The sequence below is a fragment of the Hydra vulgaris genome, chromosome 06 (assembly GCF_038396675.1).
Source record: "Hydra vulgaris chromosome 06, alternate assembly HydraT2T_AEP".
Taxonomy (NCBI): Eukaryota; Metazoa; Cnidaria; class Hydrozoa; order Anthoathecata; family Hydridae; genus Hydra; species Hydra vulgaris.
In genome coordinates, this window is record NC_088925.1 from 33,645,898 (window position 1) to 33,665,000 (window position 19,103).

The 19,103-nt window shown below is 28.2% G+C and overlaps 1 protein-coding gene across 2 annotated transcripts in view; it reads right to left on the reverse strand.

Moving 5' to 3' along the window:
* Positions 1 to 9,784: 9,784 nt before the first annotated feature.
* LOC100209942 (sulfotransferase 1B1) overlaps positions 9,785 to 19,103 on the reverse strand; it is a 95,942-nt gene continuing 86,623 nt past the window's right edge. For both annotated transcript variants that reach the window (XM_065799907.1, XM_065799906.1), the window contains exons 2-3: positions 17,501 to 17,698; positions 9,785 to 10,574 (exon numbers count right to left, since the gene is read on the reverse strand). In XM_065799907.1, coding sequence (XP_065655979.1) covers positions 9,881 to 10,574; positions 17,501 to 17,698 — 892 coding nt within the window. In that variant the 3' untranslated portion in view covers positions 9,785 to 9,880. The remainder of the gene's footprint in view (positions 10,575 to 17,500; positions 17,699 to 19,103) is intronic.

The following is a 19,103-nucleotide window of genomic DNA, read 5'->3' on the forward strand; positions in this document are numbered from 1 at the left end:
ATATCAAAAAATTTGGGTATATTGTACAAAGCCAAACAGTTTTTAAATCTTGTTTGAAAAACCTATACTTTTCTTTATTTCACTGCTACTTAAATTACGCAAACATTGCTTGGTGCAGCACTTACTCGACAAAAGTAAAAAAATTGCTGAGTAAACAAAAACATGCTATAAGGATAATCTCAAACGTAGATCGTTTCACTCACACTCGAACAATATTTAATGAACTGAATATTCCAAAACTTATATAAATTAAACCTCTATCATGTTCTTATCTTCATGTTCAAACTTGATAAAAAAATATCCCCAATTTTATTTAATTCAATTTTTAAAAAAATAAGACATATATACCCTACCAGATTTTCAAAAAACAATTATATTCAATCCAATATATATTATTCAGTTACTAAGTTCTCAATTGCAAACCGAGGTCCTAAACTGTGGAATACTATATTAAATAACAAACTGAAAACAAATTATTCTCTAAACCAATTCAATACAAAACTTAAGCAATTGCTGATGACAATTGAAAATGAATCAAATTTCTTCTAAAATTTTCAATTTTTCACTATATTTTACTATATTTATATATATTTTTTACTATATTATTTACGAACAATACTAACAATTCATTAACTTATAATTAAATGTTATTGCAGTTTTTTCAAACTTTAGATTGAAATTTGTAATTATTGTAATTTTTTTATCTTTTGATGTGTTTATTAATCTTATAGTTCCACGTATAACTGCTTGTTAACTCTTATTAAAACAACATCAACATAAAGAATTGAGATTAACTCAAATATAATTATTTGTAAATCGAATCAGCTAAAATCTTTTTTACATGAACCTGGTGTAAAAAAGATCTTTTACATGAACCTGGTGCTCCAAATATTTTCAAACTCAACACTTATCTTGTTTTACAGTTTATAAAAAATATAAAAAATAGTCTCCGAAAATCTTTGAAACCTAATATTAAATAATTGACAATAATTTTGCTACAAAGTTTTTAGTAAACCACTTTTTTGAATCAAAACCTTATACAAAACTGAGTTCATTTTCTATTCAGAATCGCAGAAACTTCCAACTTCCAAAACTTTCCAAACTTTGTTTCCGAAAACTTTTCAAATTACAACTTATGATATAGAAGCTCTAACTATTATTTGTAGGAGCCCAAAACGTTTTTTTATTTTTAATTTTTGAAAAAAGTATGTGAATAAGAAAAAATTACATTATTATTTATTGAAGAAACCAGTTCAAAAATAAGATCTAATGATGTCTGGGAAATTGAACAATTTTCAGTCAATGTTGTAGTCAGTGGCAGATTTGATGTTTCAGACAATACTTTCAGGTATGCAAACTCTAAACTTAAAGCTATGACCATGTGAAATATAAAAGCTCTTCATTTTTGGAAGGGCGGAAATTTAATTTGTTTATAAATTTTAAATGTTTAAAAATTTACATTTCATCCATTGATAAACATTTTGATTGTTACATTCTTATTTTAAACAAGTTGCAAATCAAAAAATGGCAAATAGGAGGAGACGCAGGGAAAGCTCTTGTTAAACAACAAAAAATGAATATACAAAAATTCCTACAAATTATACTTATTTTTGACTACCCCAAAACGCGAAGGGTTAGCAACAATTAATGATAATAATATTGCTTGAAAATCCTTTCAAATAAAAAATATATCATTGAATTTAATAAAGAAAGTTTTAATTTCATAAAAACCACATATATTTCACAAAATAAATTTACGATACACAGACGGCAAACCTAAAAATTACCCAGAACCGCAGCATGTGAGCGCTAAAACCACGAAATGACGTCCTTTTTTTAAAGTTGCCTGACTACGTATGCTACCAAATGCTACAAATAAAATAATATTTTTTATGCAGGCATTTTTTATTTTAAAAGTAATAAAAAGATTTATTAAAAATAGGGGTCGTCTATAAATTACGTCACGCTTTAAGGGAGGAGGAGGTGTAATGTTTCTGTGACGATTCATACTTGTAACAATGTTGCGGCAAGGGAGGGGGAGGGGGAGGGGAAGAATCTAAGACGATCAAAATTTGCATGACTTTATTTGTGGACGACCCAATAAACAATATAAAATAAAATTTAAATTACATAAGCTTACTTTTTATATAATTTGTAAAGCAAATTAAAAGCAATCTATATAAAATAAGTAAGTTTACTTATATTCTACAATAAGTTTGAGAGGATCTTGTACAACAGTAATGCAAAAAGTAAAACTTTAAGTAAATAACATTTTATTTTCGGTGACATTTGGTCTGCGCGGTTTTCGGTATTTCTTCTCTATAAAGTTTGAAATTATCAATAAAAGATTTCTGTCCATGAACCCTCTCTTGTTCCGGTCCATGATAATTTTAGCTTTAAAAACCATACTTTGAACCAAACCATCTCCAAAATATACAATCCCTGGCCAACTATTTGAAAGATTTAGAATTCAGACAAAGCTGAAGCATGAAAGTAAGCAGAAGGCGCTTATACCCATAGGAGACTTAGAAAGGGAAGGGTAAGTTAGGAAGGGTAAGGGTAAGACTGGGTAAGGGTAGACTATTTGAAAAGCATAACTGGCATAATCGTTCGTTTTTTTTTACAAGTTTTTTGCGTAAAAATCTTCATTATTTAAAAACTAAAGAGTAGAAGTATAAACCAGTCCCGGATTATGGGGGTAATAACCCCATGTTGCGCAGATTTAGCAGCCCCAAAATTTTTAAGAGGATGCTTTATTTCTGTAAGGTTTTTTCGCCACTTTACTGAGAAATATGCCCACCTGCTCAAAAGTATCCCCAGACCATGCAAGTCCTAATACGGCACTGGTTTAAAGAGCTAATTAGTTGGTTTGAGGATATTTTTGAGCAGGTGGGCATTCTTCTCATTAAAGTGGTGAAAAATATTTATCTCAACTGTAGCTAAGCAACGATTTATGCGTCGATTAAGAAAAAAAACTTGTGGTGATTGGAACCTGGAAACAAAAACACCCTAAAACATTTACCATCCCTACCCCAAATGTGAGGCCAACAAATTAGTAGTTTTTATTTTTTTATTTTCTTACACTATATTTAAGTCAAGAGGATTTAAAATTCTAAATTCAAGGTTATGATTAGATAAATATACACTCTAACCAAAGCATTCCTAAGCATTCTAATGTGATTTAAACAAGAACATACTTATGTTTGGGACTTTAGTATGTTTTATTTACCAAAAGTATATTTATTAACCAACATCATTGCTTTTTAATAATTATATCAATATTACATCTCAAAATTTACGCAAGTAGACATCATTATATTATTGGTTATTCATAAAGTCTTTAAATGAGTTTAATAAGGTTTTTAATAACACATTAAAAGACCTCATTTGTACATAACTATATAATAATACTATTAGTTAAAGATGCTGTTGATAATTTTAATCGGTTTTAATCGTAATTTTAATCGGTTTGGTGATAAGGAATCGCCACTTTTTCAAATTATAAAACCTTTTTCGAATGCTTTTGAAGTGATATAATACCACGCAATACCACTTGTATTTGAATCAATTTAAAATTAAATATTGTATTTCGTTTAATTTATATTTTCATGGATAATATTTTTTTATTTGTTAATGAAATAAAATTATTCAAACTTTCTGTTATTTATAAAATATTTCTCCTGTTTTAGTATGTTATTTTAGAAAAAGATTAGTATGTTATTTAGAAAAAGACAATAGAGTTTGGTATTTCAGGTACTTATATATTAATTTTTCAGATATATTTCAAAAAGTTAAAAAACTGTGATTGTGAACTAAAATAAACTCAAACTTCAGAAAGACACATAAACATCAACGACAAGTTTTTAATGACTATATTAAGACATGTACCAGAAAAAATCTGTGCGGACATTTATTTAACTATTGTATTTCGATATTGAATGTTATATATATTTTGAAAGTACGTATATTAATACTCATAAATTTCACTTAAGAAAGTTTGTGAAAGTTTGTAAGTAAGAACGCACGCACTTTGCGTTTTACACTCAACATTAGCTTTTGCACAGTCTTCGGCTGGACTTCCTTGGTAGCTCTAATCCATTTATTTTCAAAGTCTTTAATGTTTTTGGCTTCTTTTACATTAAAACTTAGTTATCTTTTGACAAGAGCCCAATAATTTTCGATAGGACGTAGTTCAGGTCAATTTGGTTAATTGCAGTGTTTTTCAATCATTTTAATTAGGCCAAACTAACGGGTAACCCGTGTGTGTTCTTAAAAACGGCAAAAGACATTTCTTGAGGCATTCTTTTATGTATATTTTGGTGTTAATTGTTCTCGTAGTCACAAAACAAGAGCTTCTCTTACCACATTCACAAGTTGCTTGCCAAACTAAGAATTTTTTAGCGAATTTTTGCTTTCCAATACAATTATAATTGGAATTCAGTTTCTTGCAATTAATTGCTGAATAATATTAGTGTCCTGGAAGAGATCGGAAATATGCAGCACAATAAGCTTCATCGTCAATAATCAAACAAGATTTTTTGACAAATAATTTTTTATAGAGCTGCTTTGAACAGTTGAACATATTTTATAGAGCTGCTTTGAAAGTGCCTTTAAAATGCTAAAATTTAATAAAGCAGTAGGTCCAGACGACATCAGTGGAAACATAGTCATTAGTTCATATAACAACATAAAAGATATTTTATTTAAGGTTTTTAAATGTTCAATAAATCAGGGAATTTTTGCTGAACAACTGAAAGTAGCTAAAGTTACTCCTATATTCAAAGGAGGTGAACTAAAAAATGTAAATAATTATCGTCCAATCTCAGTTCTTTCTGTTTTTTCTAAAATATTTGAAAGAATTTTATTTAACAAAATATTTAATCATCTCTCTGTTAATAATATACTTTATAACAATCAGTATGGTTTTAAAAAGAATAACTCAACTGAACACGAAGTAATTCAACTCACTCGATGCATTACAAATTCCTTTGAAAAATCACAGTTTACTTTAGGCGTTTTTATAGACTTATCTAAAGCCTTTGATACCATCAATCACGTCATTCTCATAAAAAAACTGAAACAATATGGTATCACCGGTGAAGTCTTGACATTATTAAAAAACTAATTAAAAAATCGTAAACAATTTGTTTACATTGATGAATCTACCCCTTCAAATGTTTTAGAAATAGCCTGTGGAGTTCCACAGGGTTCCATACTTGGACCACTATTATTTCTTATTTATATAAATGATCTATATAAAGCCTCTTACTTAATGACAATAATGTTTGCGGATGATACCAATCTTTTTCTATCCAACAAAAACATCAATCATTTGTTTCATGATATGAATATTGAACTGAAAAAAATTTCAGACTGGTTCAAATCAAATAAACTTTCGCTAAACATTGAAAAAACCAAATATATTCTCTTTCATCCAGTTTCAAAAAAGCATATTCTACCATGCAAAATGCCTGTGCTTATTCTTGATAACATTCCTATAAAAAGAATCACGTACACAAATTTTTTAGGTATCATTATAGATGAAAATCTTTCGTGGAAGTACCATATCGATAACTTATGCCATAAAATATCCAAAAGTATTGGAATTCTTTATAAATCAAGAAGTATTTTAATGAGACATACTTTAATTAAGTTATATTACTCTTTGATACACTGTCATATTAGTTATGACAATGTCGCGTGGGGGAGTACGCACAAAAGTAAGTTAAAACCTCTCCATTGTCAACAGAAGCATGTAGCACGTCTTATAAATTTAAAAGATCGTTTTACTCATGCAAAGCCTCTTTTATTTAAGATGAACATTCTTAATATTTATGAGGTTAATATTTTCAACGTTCTTTGTTTTATGTTTAAATGTAAAATTAATTTATGTCCAGTTTCTTTTAGTGATTTATATTCATGTAAAGAAAAAAACAAATATATACTCCGAAATAATAATTTTATACGACAACCAAAATGTAAAACAAATATCGGCAAATCCTGCATTCCATTCCGTGGAGCATTTTTATGGAACAAAATAGTCTTAAAAAAATTTTGATTTTACTCACGAATGGAGTTATCCAGTATTTAAAAAAAAACTAAAAGAGATAATTTTTAAAATTGATGACATATTTCTTTATTTTTGAATGCTTGGTTTTGATGGCTTCATAAGATAGCTTTATATTTTAGTTTTCAATATATTTGACCACTAACGATATTTATATTTTTGTCAAGTCAAGAGTTTTTATCTTGTAACTTTATTTTATTGTATTTAACGTTCTAGCGGTTCTCGATGATAAGACCTAGTAGTCTTCTGCGAGTCTCCGCGTTCTTTATATTAAAAAAAATATATATATATTTTAGCATTTATATAATATATTTTAACGATTTATTTTAACATGTAACAAGAGTAGTTTTATTCAGATTGTAATAAAAAGAACAAAAAAAAACAAAAAAATAAAAAAAAACAACAACAAATTGCAACATTTTCTTGCTTTTCTTCACGACGAGGAACTTTTTTCTTTTTATAAGATTTGTAGCCACAATTTCTCTTCACTCTTTGTGAAGAGAAATTGTGGCTACAAAAATAATATTTAAAATTCCCTAAATAATTAGGGAGGTTGTCAAAATTTATAGGGTCATAATTTTTAACACTAAGAGATTGAACACTGCCTTTCCTTTGACTTGTTAATGAACTTAAATTTAGTATAAAATGTTAAAAAATTGTATATATAAATGTTATAAACACGTCGCTCTCATGCTAATGGCGCTAATAGCAAAAGAGGTAAACATTTTAGGGGTTTATTGTCAACAGAGGTTTCTTTACGAGTCGTAACTAAGTAACTGTCTTTCCTTTATTTCTTAATGGTTGTTGTTGCGTTTTTTATCGAATACGTATAATTTTATTGCTTTCGGAAATTCTAAAATAAATAATATAGGTAATGCCTCAAACTTGTACCAGGTACAAGTTCATAATTTTGTATTTTATTTAGTTTTTAAAATGATAGCATAAAAAATGACAAATAATGGTTTCAATGCGATCTAAATGTTTATTGAGCAAATACTATGCAGTAACTAGAAATCATAAAAATAAATATTTTTTTTTAAAAACTTAAGTCTATAAAAAAAATTATTATGAAGTCAAACTGCAGTTTTTGTGTTTTAATTCCTCTTAAGTTTATTATTATCGATAAAAAACGCAATAAAGAGAAACGTGGACGTAGATATTTGAATTTAAGAATGTATACGTTTAGGCAGCTATAGGCAGGCATTTTTTGAACCACGAGATCAATGCCATAGTGGTGTTTAAAGATATATAATTTTTAGCGGTTGATACAGGTTGATCTGTTGGCTTTAAATAAAATGTTTTGAAGTTTTTTTATTTTTTCACTCAAAGAACGATGTTTTCTTTGTTAAAAAAATTTATATAAAGTGAAAACAAAATAATTTTTTTATTTTATATAAATATTAACATAATAATATATAAGTTGTTTATATGGTAAAAAAAGTAAACTTAAAGTTCTTAAAAATAAGAAATCAAAGTTTTAAAAAAATGTAAAAAAATTTTCGCACTTTTTTTTTTTTTTTTCATGAAAAGTTTTTAAGGCGATATTTAAATAACAAGTATTATATTTTATCGCAAAAATATTTTCTAATAAAATATAATTTTTGGCTAAATAATATTGTTAAACGATTCTTGCCATTTTTTCAAATTTCGAAATTTCAGAACTATTTGTATGGTTTTGCCACACCTTGACCCACTGTGGGCTGTTGTGGTTATGAAAAGTTTTTTTTAGTTAATTATTTACATAATTAGTTACATTTACTTTTTTAACTTTTTAATTAATCTTGATGCTATTTACATCAGTTATTAAAAGTGTGAAAATTTAATTTTTAATTTATTTTAAAAGACTGTCTAATTTATTGCAATTTTATTCTAAGATTTGTATTTTGATTTCAGCGTGGTTTTTGATAAAAACCAATCTAACAAAAAATAAAAGTTATTTCTGGAAATAAATAAAAACTGGAATATTTGTTGTCTAGAATAGACTAATTGAAATTAGTTTATTCCAGACAACAATATTATGAAAAGCTATTAGTAAATAAACAAACAAACAAACAAACAAAAAAATTTTATTTATGTTAGAGTGGTTGTTAACAACGACCACGCTGATTAAGAGAAACAAAAATCAGCAGCACCAATTATGCTACTCGTGACAAACAACTCGTGAAACCAAACTAACGTTTAAAAAAAATTGTAAATTTATTCTAAAGCACTATTTTAATTGAACAAGATTTTATTTTTTTAATCTTTTTAAACACTTCTTTTACCATATAGATTATATCAGATAGTTTAAATGACTTATGATTTTTTTAAAACTGTTTTAGGAGTCGATGTCCTTGCGGATACCAAAAATATTATATTGCGTCATATTACCATAACATATTTGATTTAAAAGTTAATACAAAGAAAAAACTGTAGTAAAAGTGCGCTCTAACAAAAAGTGACTTTGTTAAGGTTTGCATGCGTGGGTAGTATCCAGCAGCGTAGTAAGAAATTATATCCCATCCTCCCGCCAAAATTTCATTATGGGCACTAATCTCTTTCTGCTCAACAAAAAAATGAAGTAAAAAATTAATGATTATTTCGGAGCCCCTATTAGCACTATGATTTTCATGCAGCGGGGAGCCTGTCTCTACTCTACTGGTCAACATGCAGGTATGTTGACTATATTTGCCCTTAATTATGTATACAGAATAACTCTTCATGATATACGTAAAAAGAAATCCTTTAACAATGTTCCACCACAAACACTGCCTACATACATCAGAGTATTACCTGAAGTATTACCCAGAAGTGCCCACAAAGAGTCAATAGATTTGAATACGCTACCTCAATATTTATAATTTTTTTATCAACATGAAATGACTGTTCTTTGAGAAAGTAAATAATATAACTTGCATTTTACAAAGTAAAGTATAAAATTTCTTAAGCTGTTTTGATAATTAGTTACTTTTACACGTCAAAGTAATTTGTTTTTGTTGTTTTATTTTACTTCGTAAAGTAAATCTTTTTTAAATATTATATTTGCATAAGTTATAAAAAGTAAGTTACATTACAATGTAAATTTCTTACATAATTATAACCAAAATAAATTTAAAAAGTAAATTACTTTACACGACTTACCATTAAAAGAAAGTTACATTTGCATGTGTGTGAATTTTAATGTAAAATTGCTTTTATTTGTAAAAATAAATTACTTTTTCAAGGAACACTCCTTTAAAAAACTAAACTTAAGTAATTTAGTTTTACATAATTTATCTAAAAAAAAAAAAAGAATTACTTTTAAATGCAAATAAACTATATATTTTAACATGAGTTATGTAAAGTAATTTACGCTTAAAAGTAATTCGCGTTTTAACATCAATACAAGTAAAAGAGCCTAAGGCAGAACAGTCTTAAAAAAAAAGGTTTTAACAAAAAAAAAAAATTTTTTTAAAGTTTTAAAAAAACTTATAATCAGTACACCAATTATAAAGTTATTGATTAAATTAAATGGTCTCCACATGATGTATTTTAAAAATAATTATAATCTACAGGATAGAAAACGGACACCCTAGGCTACAAAGGATGTATCCCTAGGCTACAAAGAATGTATCCAGTTTAGCAAAATTAGGTAGAACCTTATTTAAATTTGCAAACCCTTAAAATAATTATTTTGAATTACATTTTAATGGATTTTGCTTTTAGAAATATGATTATTTGTCATAAACTTATGAAAAATTTAAAGAACTTTTAAAAGTTTTTATTCTGTACTTTTTACAAATTTTTTACTTTACACATTTTTATTTATAATTTAACATAATTTGAGTAGTGTAATTACATAAATTTAACAGGAAGACAATATCTCTCCCAGCTGTTGAGCAGTTTGCTACCCTTAAATTGTGCCAGAAATTTTTCTGTGAGTTTTTTTACCTGTTCCTCATTAAAAAAGTTTTCGAAATCATGAATCTGGCCTTTTCTAAAAAATGAAAAGTCGTTAATTCTATTTGGATTTTTTTGAACTAACAGAGATTCTTTCTCTCTCATTTCCTTAAAAGAGGAATTGTTAATGATCTTTTTCATTATAAATTCGTCATTAGCACTTCTCTGATACACACCACCCATATAATCAGCAATTTGTTTAATTATAGCTCTTGGATATGTCATAAGATCTTCGTACGTTACCCACAAAACTGTTTGCTCAAACTTTCTTTGGTACCAGCTTTTATGGTGATCAAAATAATCGTTATAGTCAGTTTGCCCATGCAAAAAGTACGTAAAAAAGTCATTAAAAGAACCAGAGAATTCGTTTATAGACCTAACTTCGTGAAATAAGGAAACAGCTGTATCAAATGGGTTTCTTGATATATAAATACATTTTGCTTTGGGATGAATAGGTACTTTGTCGTATGGAAGATGTGTTCGAAGAATTCTAGGGTGTGGAACCATTTCAGCTAGCTGAACAAAATATTTCCCAAATCTTTGTGCAACGTGCCTTCCCATTCCAATTTCAGGTATTTCTTCCCATAGCCTATAAAAATAAGTAGCTTTTTTTATTAAAAGTTTTTTAAAAACTTTTTTCATTCAAAGAAAGTTTTTTTACAAAACCTGTTTATAAAATTATATAAACAATTTTAAAATTATATTCATTAATCATTTTACAAAATGAATTTTAAAAAAGTTAAAAAAGAAAGATTATGACAATTTTTACACTTTCCAATAAGAAATACAAAATACACATTCTTACACTTCCCAATTAGATATACAAAATACACATTTGTATTATATTCTTATTGGAAAGTTTTTTTAATTCTTAAAAAGATAAAATCTTCAACAAAAAAAAAACTCTCACGTAGTATAATATTTTTCGTTAATATCATGATGAAACTCCGAGTGTGTTTTAGAACACTTAATTTGTTGAAATATTTTTTGTTAAAATTGACATTTCAATATAAAGTTTTTCAGCCTAATAATGCCTAATATTTTTATTGACAGCAGAAATTGTACTAAAGAATCATTAGCGGAAGAAACATTTAGCAATATTAGTATCAAAAGTATGGCATTTTTACATAAATATAAGCCAAAATATATATAATAAATAATCCAAAAAACTTTAAATAAATTAATATATAAATAAGCCAAAAAATAAACTATAAAAGACATAAATAGGCCAAAAACCTTTTTTTTTAGACAAGTCAAAAACTTATGTAGTTGTGAAGCAAAGTTTTTCGCGAGCTGCCTTGTATATGTATATGTATATGTATATGTATATATATATATATATATATATATATATATATATATATATATATATATATATATATATATATATATATATATATATATATATATATATATATATATATATATATATATATATATATATATATATATATATATATATACATATACAAGGCCGTAGACAACTTTTTTTGATGTTTGAGCTAAGCAACTTTGAAACATGAAGAAAACTCCATATTTAAGTATGTTCATATATATGAGGAATGAGGATGCTACAGAAAAAATTGTGGTGATTGTAGACAGGGAACAACAAAAAACCCAAAACGTTAGTCCTCCCCCCCAACCCCAAACAGGAGGGCAATGAGTCAAAGTTGTTATTTTTTCTTAATTTTAAACTTTATTTATATTCATCGACTTATAATTATATTAACTTATAAAGTTTATACCCCCCCCTCTCAAAGTATTGTATCAAATTTGAAGTTTGTAGATGAATATAAATAAAGTTTAAAATTAAAAAAAAATAACCAATTTGATTCATTGCTCTCCTATTTAGGGCTGGAGGGGGGGGGGGGCTAACGTTTTGGGTTTTTTGTTGTTCCCAGTCTCCAATCATATCAATTTTTTCCGTAGCATCCTCATTCCTCATATATAAGAACATACTTAAATATGGAGTTTTCTTCATGCTTCAAAGTTGCTTAGCTCAAACATCAAAAAAATTTGTCAACGGCCTTGATATATATATATATATATATACAGTTATGGCCATTGAAATCCGACCACTGCTGAATATAAAGAAAAACAGTCTATGCATGCGAATAATCAATTTATTTTCTTCCCTGACATCAATGATTAGTTATTTAGCTTTTAGCCAACCACATTAGCATTTATTTTATTGCACTGTAAAATTTATTAAGCTATATATCTCATTGTAGGGTATGGATTATCATTTAACTGTCACAATTTAATTATGACTACGAAGGAAGGTCTTCGTGCTAATATTAAACTTTTATGGGAGGATGGTGCAAGTGAGCGTCAGATATCAGCAAAATTGCGAATGCCAAAATCTACTGTTCATGATATTATACAACTAATCAAAGACACGGGATCCACTGCGCCCAGAAAACGTTTTGGTAAAGCTAGAATTACTAGCAAACAAACAGACAATATGATACGCAGGGCTGCTGTGAGAGATCCAACAATATCCAGCACACAAATCAGGGCAGATCTACCTAATGACATTACAGTCAGCACTCGAACAATTAGAAGACGTTTATTGAAAGATGCAGGTCTACATTCTCGTCGTCCAGCCCTCAAACCGCGACTGTCTTTAAAGAACATCAGTGATAGGATCGCATTTTGTAGAGCTCACAGACACTGGTCAATAACCAAATGGCGCCAGGTAATGTTTAGCGACGAGACACAAATAAAGCAATTTGCTCCGCATAAGTCATTAGTTCGTCGCCCACCTAATCAGCGTTTTAATGCAAGGTATACCGTACCAGCTGTCAAGCAATGTCCTTCAATTATGGTGTGGGGCGCAATAGCTTAACCTGGTCGATGTGGTATTTATTTAATGCAGAAGGGACAGACTGTTAACTCCCAACAATATCTAAAAATCCTTCAAGAAAAGGTTCCAAATTTGATGGAAATTCGTCGTTGCAAAATATTCCAGCATGATGGTGCAACGTGTCACCAATCTCGTCTTGTAAAATCTTGGTTAGAGGATCACAACGTTCAGGTTCTGGGTCCTTGGCCGGGATCATCCCCAGACTTGAACCCAATCGAAAATTGCTGGGTCAAGTTAAAATCAGCAGTATCCAGAACTAATCCTACATCACTGGACGATCTAGCGCACAAAATTCGTCAAGCTTGGATTACTGAAATAACGCCAGAATATTGTCAGGCTCTCATGGATTCAATGCCAGATCGCATTAATGCAGTCTTAAAAGCACATGGTGGTGCCACTAAATATTAAAAACATTGAATATGTACGATATGTTACATTATAATCATTAATTGTTACTGTTATTCTTTTATTGCTATAATACAATTGTTTATTACTACATTAAACTAGTTTTAAGTAAAATGATACTGGTGGTCGGATTTCAATGGCCATAACTGTATGTGTGTGTGTGTGCGCGTGTGTAATCATTAAATCTGAAGATCTTTAAACCTACCAAAAGTGTTCACTCAATCTTGGTGACGAGCGTCAATTTTTTTTCCATTATCTTATCTCAACTAATGATATTATATAGGGCCGACGACACGGGTTTCGAAGCGGAGGGGTACAATAGTCAATTTTTAAAAAAAGTCCTCTATTTCTAGAATTTTCTTTAAAAAAAAGAAAAGAAAAAAGATTTCTTTATAGAAAACGTGCTCCCGGTGTCGTCGGCTTTGCAATTGTTGTCAAAAGATATGGAGCTTAGCCTTTTCTGTGTCATTCTTGATGGAAAGCATGTTTTAATCCTTCTCAACATTTAAAATGACCTTTCAGGTGTTGCACTTGAAGAACTGGTTATCAGAATGACATGATGGTGCTTCTTTCAAGTTGAGCCCATCAACTGGGTAGAAAATATATAAAATTGTTGGAAATAATTAAAGCTCTGAAGCTTTAAAAATTTCCAACAATTTTAAAGATTTTATCAATCTTAAACTTAGTACGAGATTGGGAAAACATTTTAGCTAGGAAACTTCCTAGTACTAGCCAGTTGAGCTCTGTTGAAATGAAACATGAGATTATTAATTTGTTGAGTTAAAATAAAATATTTATAAGAAAAAAATGTTATGAAAAAGTTAGCAATCTTAAGCGATGTAGAAAAAAGCACAAAATGTGAAATAATTACTTTTTTTATTAAAAAAATACTTTTTGCAAAACATATCCTCAAAAATATTTAGAATGCTTTTCCTTTTTTCTTTATCTAAATTTCTAAATATACATAGACAAATACAAATAGACATTTCAGTTTACAATAATTTGCATAGAGCTGAAAGTTGGTACGAATCTACCTTTGAAACATTACAAATAAAATATATCCCCACCTATCCCACATCTGCAAAAAAAGTTTTTTTTTTTTTTTTTTTAAGTTTTATCATAAAAATAGATTAAAAAAAAGTTGTTTTGAAATTATCTACAAAAATTGTCCTTATATTTTATTTCTAAGAATTAGTATTTCTGCGTTATTGTGATTCTAAAAGTTGAAATGTCTTAATCGACTATAATACAGTTGGTTGGTTTTAGGGATGTTGGATATTATTCTAACTGATAATCTTCAAATGCCATTTTAACAGTTATATCTTCTTTGTTTCCTACTACTACTACTACTACTACTACTACTACTACTACTACTACTACTACTACTACTACTACTACTACTACTACTACTATTACTACTTCTTCTTCTTCTCTTTCTTCTTTTTAAAGCTGAATATGTGGAATATATACATCAGTTGTTTCCTAATAAATATTATCAAATTATTTACTTTTTAATGTTAATTCACTTCCCCAAGACCGAGAAGGCCACTACAGACAAGGAGATTTCTTAATTGTGGTTATAACCCTCTCTCAACTCTATAACTCTGAAACACGAACCTTAAAGAACAAGGCCGCTACTCTGAGAAAAAAGTTGAGTACTGCAACAAGGGTGGGATCGAACTCGGAACTTCTCGCTTATGAAGCAAGCGCTCTACCACTACACTACTACAGCATGATACTTGTTGAATTGTTGATTCAACATTGGAGCAAGACTGGCCTCAGCAATTACTTTACATACTCATGAACAATTACAGCACATACTGTAACAAAATACATTAGATATATTAGATATAGAGTGATTAGATATATATTAGATATAGAGTGATTAGATATATATTAGATATATTAGATATAGAGTGAACAATTACATACTCGTGAACATTTAATTAATTCGACTAATTTAAATAATTCAACTTTTATTTTGCAACAGTTTGCACTACACTATAACAGTATATCCATGAAGTTTGCACTAAAGATGCATACTTCATGGATATACTGTTAAATCACAAATAAAGTTGGTACTGTAGTTATTTGCTGGTTGTTAAATAAATGGTAAGAATAAAATTTTGGATTTAGAAAAATTCATAATATTACTAGTTAAACGTTCGATATAATCATTCCAATAGGATAGCGATAAATTCTTGAATTTACAATTTCACATCAGAGTAGAGATTTTAGAACTTCTTTTACATAAAGGAAAATTTCACTATAAACAACCACACATTTATTTTGATAGAATTATATTAGCACATAAGTTTTTACTGTGAAGGTCTTTTGCTGAAGGGACTGTTACTAACTAAACTTTGGGGATAACAATTTGAATGATACCTATTAAGCATGTCTAAAGTATTTACATTTATATCAGAATTTTCTGCAGCATGTTGAATAAATGTTTTAGTTTGTAGTGATAAGATAAAAAGTGAATGACAAAAAACTGCTGCAGCCTCATACTTCACAGTGTCATTTTTTAAATGTCCTCTAAAATGATTGTTGCCACAGTTTTAATATTTAAAACTTTGTTTTTTTTTTCTCATACCAAGCTTGGTTAGGAATATTGTATTGATTGTCAATAAAACAGATGAATGTTAATCTGCCCGGTTTTTAAGTAATAATAATTTCATTATCATACTTGAACATCTGTTGAGTTCTTTTGTTCAAATTGTTTTTTTTTATCTAAATCTGGAGTTTCACAAATATTTTTTAACATCATCACTGTTTTTAATGAATGTAAATATTTGTTCCAACCCACCGTTTGTATATTCGTTTTAAGAACGACCGATTTTATCTCCAGTAGTTAGTTTCAGAATGGAATTATAACAATTAATATGGTACTAAGCCTGAGCAGCAATTAAATCATACTAGTGCTCAATGTGTGCAGTAAGATTTTTTGCTATGTCATCAGAACGACTCTGAGCTACCTTCAGAACTGATTCTTTGAATTTATAATATTTACAATTTTGAACTTTTTAAATTTTACGCCTAACATTTTACGATTTCTTTCTTCAGCCTCCTCCTTCATTTTATTACCACAAAATAACTAATATTTTTAAAACAAAGTTGGACTATCTTACGCGCCCTCTGGTACAGGGTGAACAAGTTTTAAAGGTGCTGGCTTAATCCATTTTTTGCTGTCTTTTAAATACAGTAATAGTACTCTTCCGAACAGATATTTTACAGCATTGGACACAAATTGTTATAAACTTCTAATCTTTTAGGTATTCAAGGAAAAAAAAAAACATTCCACAATCAACAACAACTATTTCACTTGCTGTTAAAAGTTTACTACAAATAAACAATTGCTGCGAAATTTTTAAAAAAATAACGAAACAATACAAATTGTAATAAGAAATATTATTTAATAACCATGCGTATTCACTGGAAAGGAACGTTTAATACTTAAAGTATTTCATCACAGTGCGTATTTCAATTTATATCTATATGTCTAAACGATTTTATGACGTGAATACCATTAGCAAATAAAAACAACAAAATTAAGCCATGTCAACGCACGTGTTGTTGTTTTGTTATTTTCTCTCAATTTCATGATTTATATATATGTTACACAAACCAATTATAAACACAATTGTATTTATAATTGGTTTGTGTAACATATAATACTTATAATAACTATTCATACTCATAATAATTGTGTAACATATATTACTTATAATACATATAAATATAATACTTTTACTCACATTAAACATTCGATGTGTTTGGCATTCCTTTAATTATTTTAGGTGATTTAGAACCGCAGTATCTCAGGAATAGTGACTTTTTATAAAAAATAAATGATATTTTCAAAGAAAAAAACTTTTTAATTTTTTAAGTTTTGCTTAATCTATTTTTATAATAAAACATACATTTACCGGAAAAATATATTTATTTTTTTTATCTTTAAAAATGAATAACTTGTTTGGCAGATGTGGGATTGGTAGGGAATTTTAATTTTAATACTAAAATATGTCCCCAAGATCTGCTCTTACTTTCAGCTATATGCAAATTATGGTAAACCTACCACTATTTGCATATATTATTATACAAAACATAAGTTATAATTAAAAAGTTATAATGAACAAGCTTTATAGCGATAAAATCTTATGAATTACTGAATTCCACTAACAGCTAAATTCAATAAAAAATTATATAACAAATGTTTAAATATAATCATGATTAATAACTACCTTTCTGAGGAGTGAATTGGTTCACCTTCATTTTTTAGCAGATATATGATATATGAAATCCAAGATGATCCAGCTCGTGGATAACCAACTATAAAAGTATCTGTACAAGTTGCTTGATATGAAATTGCATTTTCAACAAAATCTGGTGGAAGCCATCGACGAACTATAATGTCTTCTTGTATTTGGTATCTATGTGACCTACAACATGTAATTGTTATCATTATAACAACTGATACTTTGTATTTTATTTTAGAAAATTCGTAATAACAGAAACAGTTCATTATAACGGTCACTACAGTTGAGAAAACTTTTTTAATTTTTTTATTGGCAATTTTCAACTGATTTAACAATTTTTAAAAAATTTGTTCAATCAGTTTCATTTAATACAAATGATAGTTATGTGATGATAAAAATCCTCGTTATTAAAAGGTTGTTTTCTTTAGTGTTTTCTTCAAGTAAATAAATGCTATTAGCCTAGGATGCTAATAGGGAGCGTCATAGAGGGCATGTCATAAAACTATTATATATAAAAGCGTTGTAAAGTATTAAAAATATTAATTTTTATGTTTTTTCTATACCGTAAATTAGTGTTAGTAAGGTTAGTAGTAGGGATATTTTTTGGAGTTTTTCCGGCACCTCTGACTTACACATAGTTTTATGCATTTTTGGGGACCTAGTATGGTCATACCATTTTTCCTATAAAATTGCATTTATTGATAATTAAAATCAATTTATTGATAATTAAAATTAGTGGCCTTGCTATTTTTTTGGTTTTTGCTTGACCCTATTGACTCTGCATGTTCCTAAAGTTTTTATTAGCTTTGATGATCAGAATTGTGCCTTCTAATAACAACAGTTAAAAAAGGTTCTAAGCATTAAAATTACAGTTTTTCAGTATAGTAAGATTATGAAAAACATAAATGAGGTACAGTGGAACATAATGAACACAACTGTAAAAATCATCATAAAAATCGCCATACCAATTAAATTGTAAAAGTATAAAAAATAAGCACCATTAATTTAAACACATTAATTTTTAAAATGATACTAAGACAAAAATTGAGTGCAGGATATTCTTAATTAATACTGAAAAAAATCAGGATACCACAGTCTATGGTATTAACAAAATCGTCACAATTTCCTAGAGTCTACATTGAAATTCAAAACGTCTCTATGTTTAAGAGTTGATTGATAAGTGCATCCTACAATTCAAGAATAACTAAACAGTGCACGGTTTGTAGATTTGAGGTCCTAATATTAATGAAATACCCTATGAAAATCCTTTTAAGGGGTGATAGTGCATGCCTATGGGAGCCCAAAATAAATAAATCCAAAGCATAATTTTGGTCAAGAAATTTATAAGCTTTTGCATACCATAATGCGATCTATTTAAGTGCTTAAAATGCTACAAGACATGCTTTGTTTAAACAATATATATAATATAAAATGCAATGCATAAAAACAAAACTTTTTTATTTTAAAAGCTTTATCCAAATATGCATCTTATTGCTGTTCCGATGTATCAAGATAAATTCTCAAGTTCGAACTTTGCCCCTCGGTTAAAAAATTACCGGCCAATAATTTTTTGGGGAAATGGCAGTAA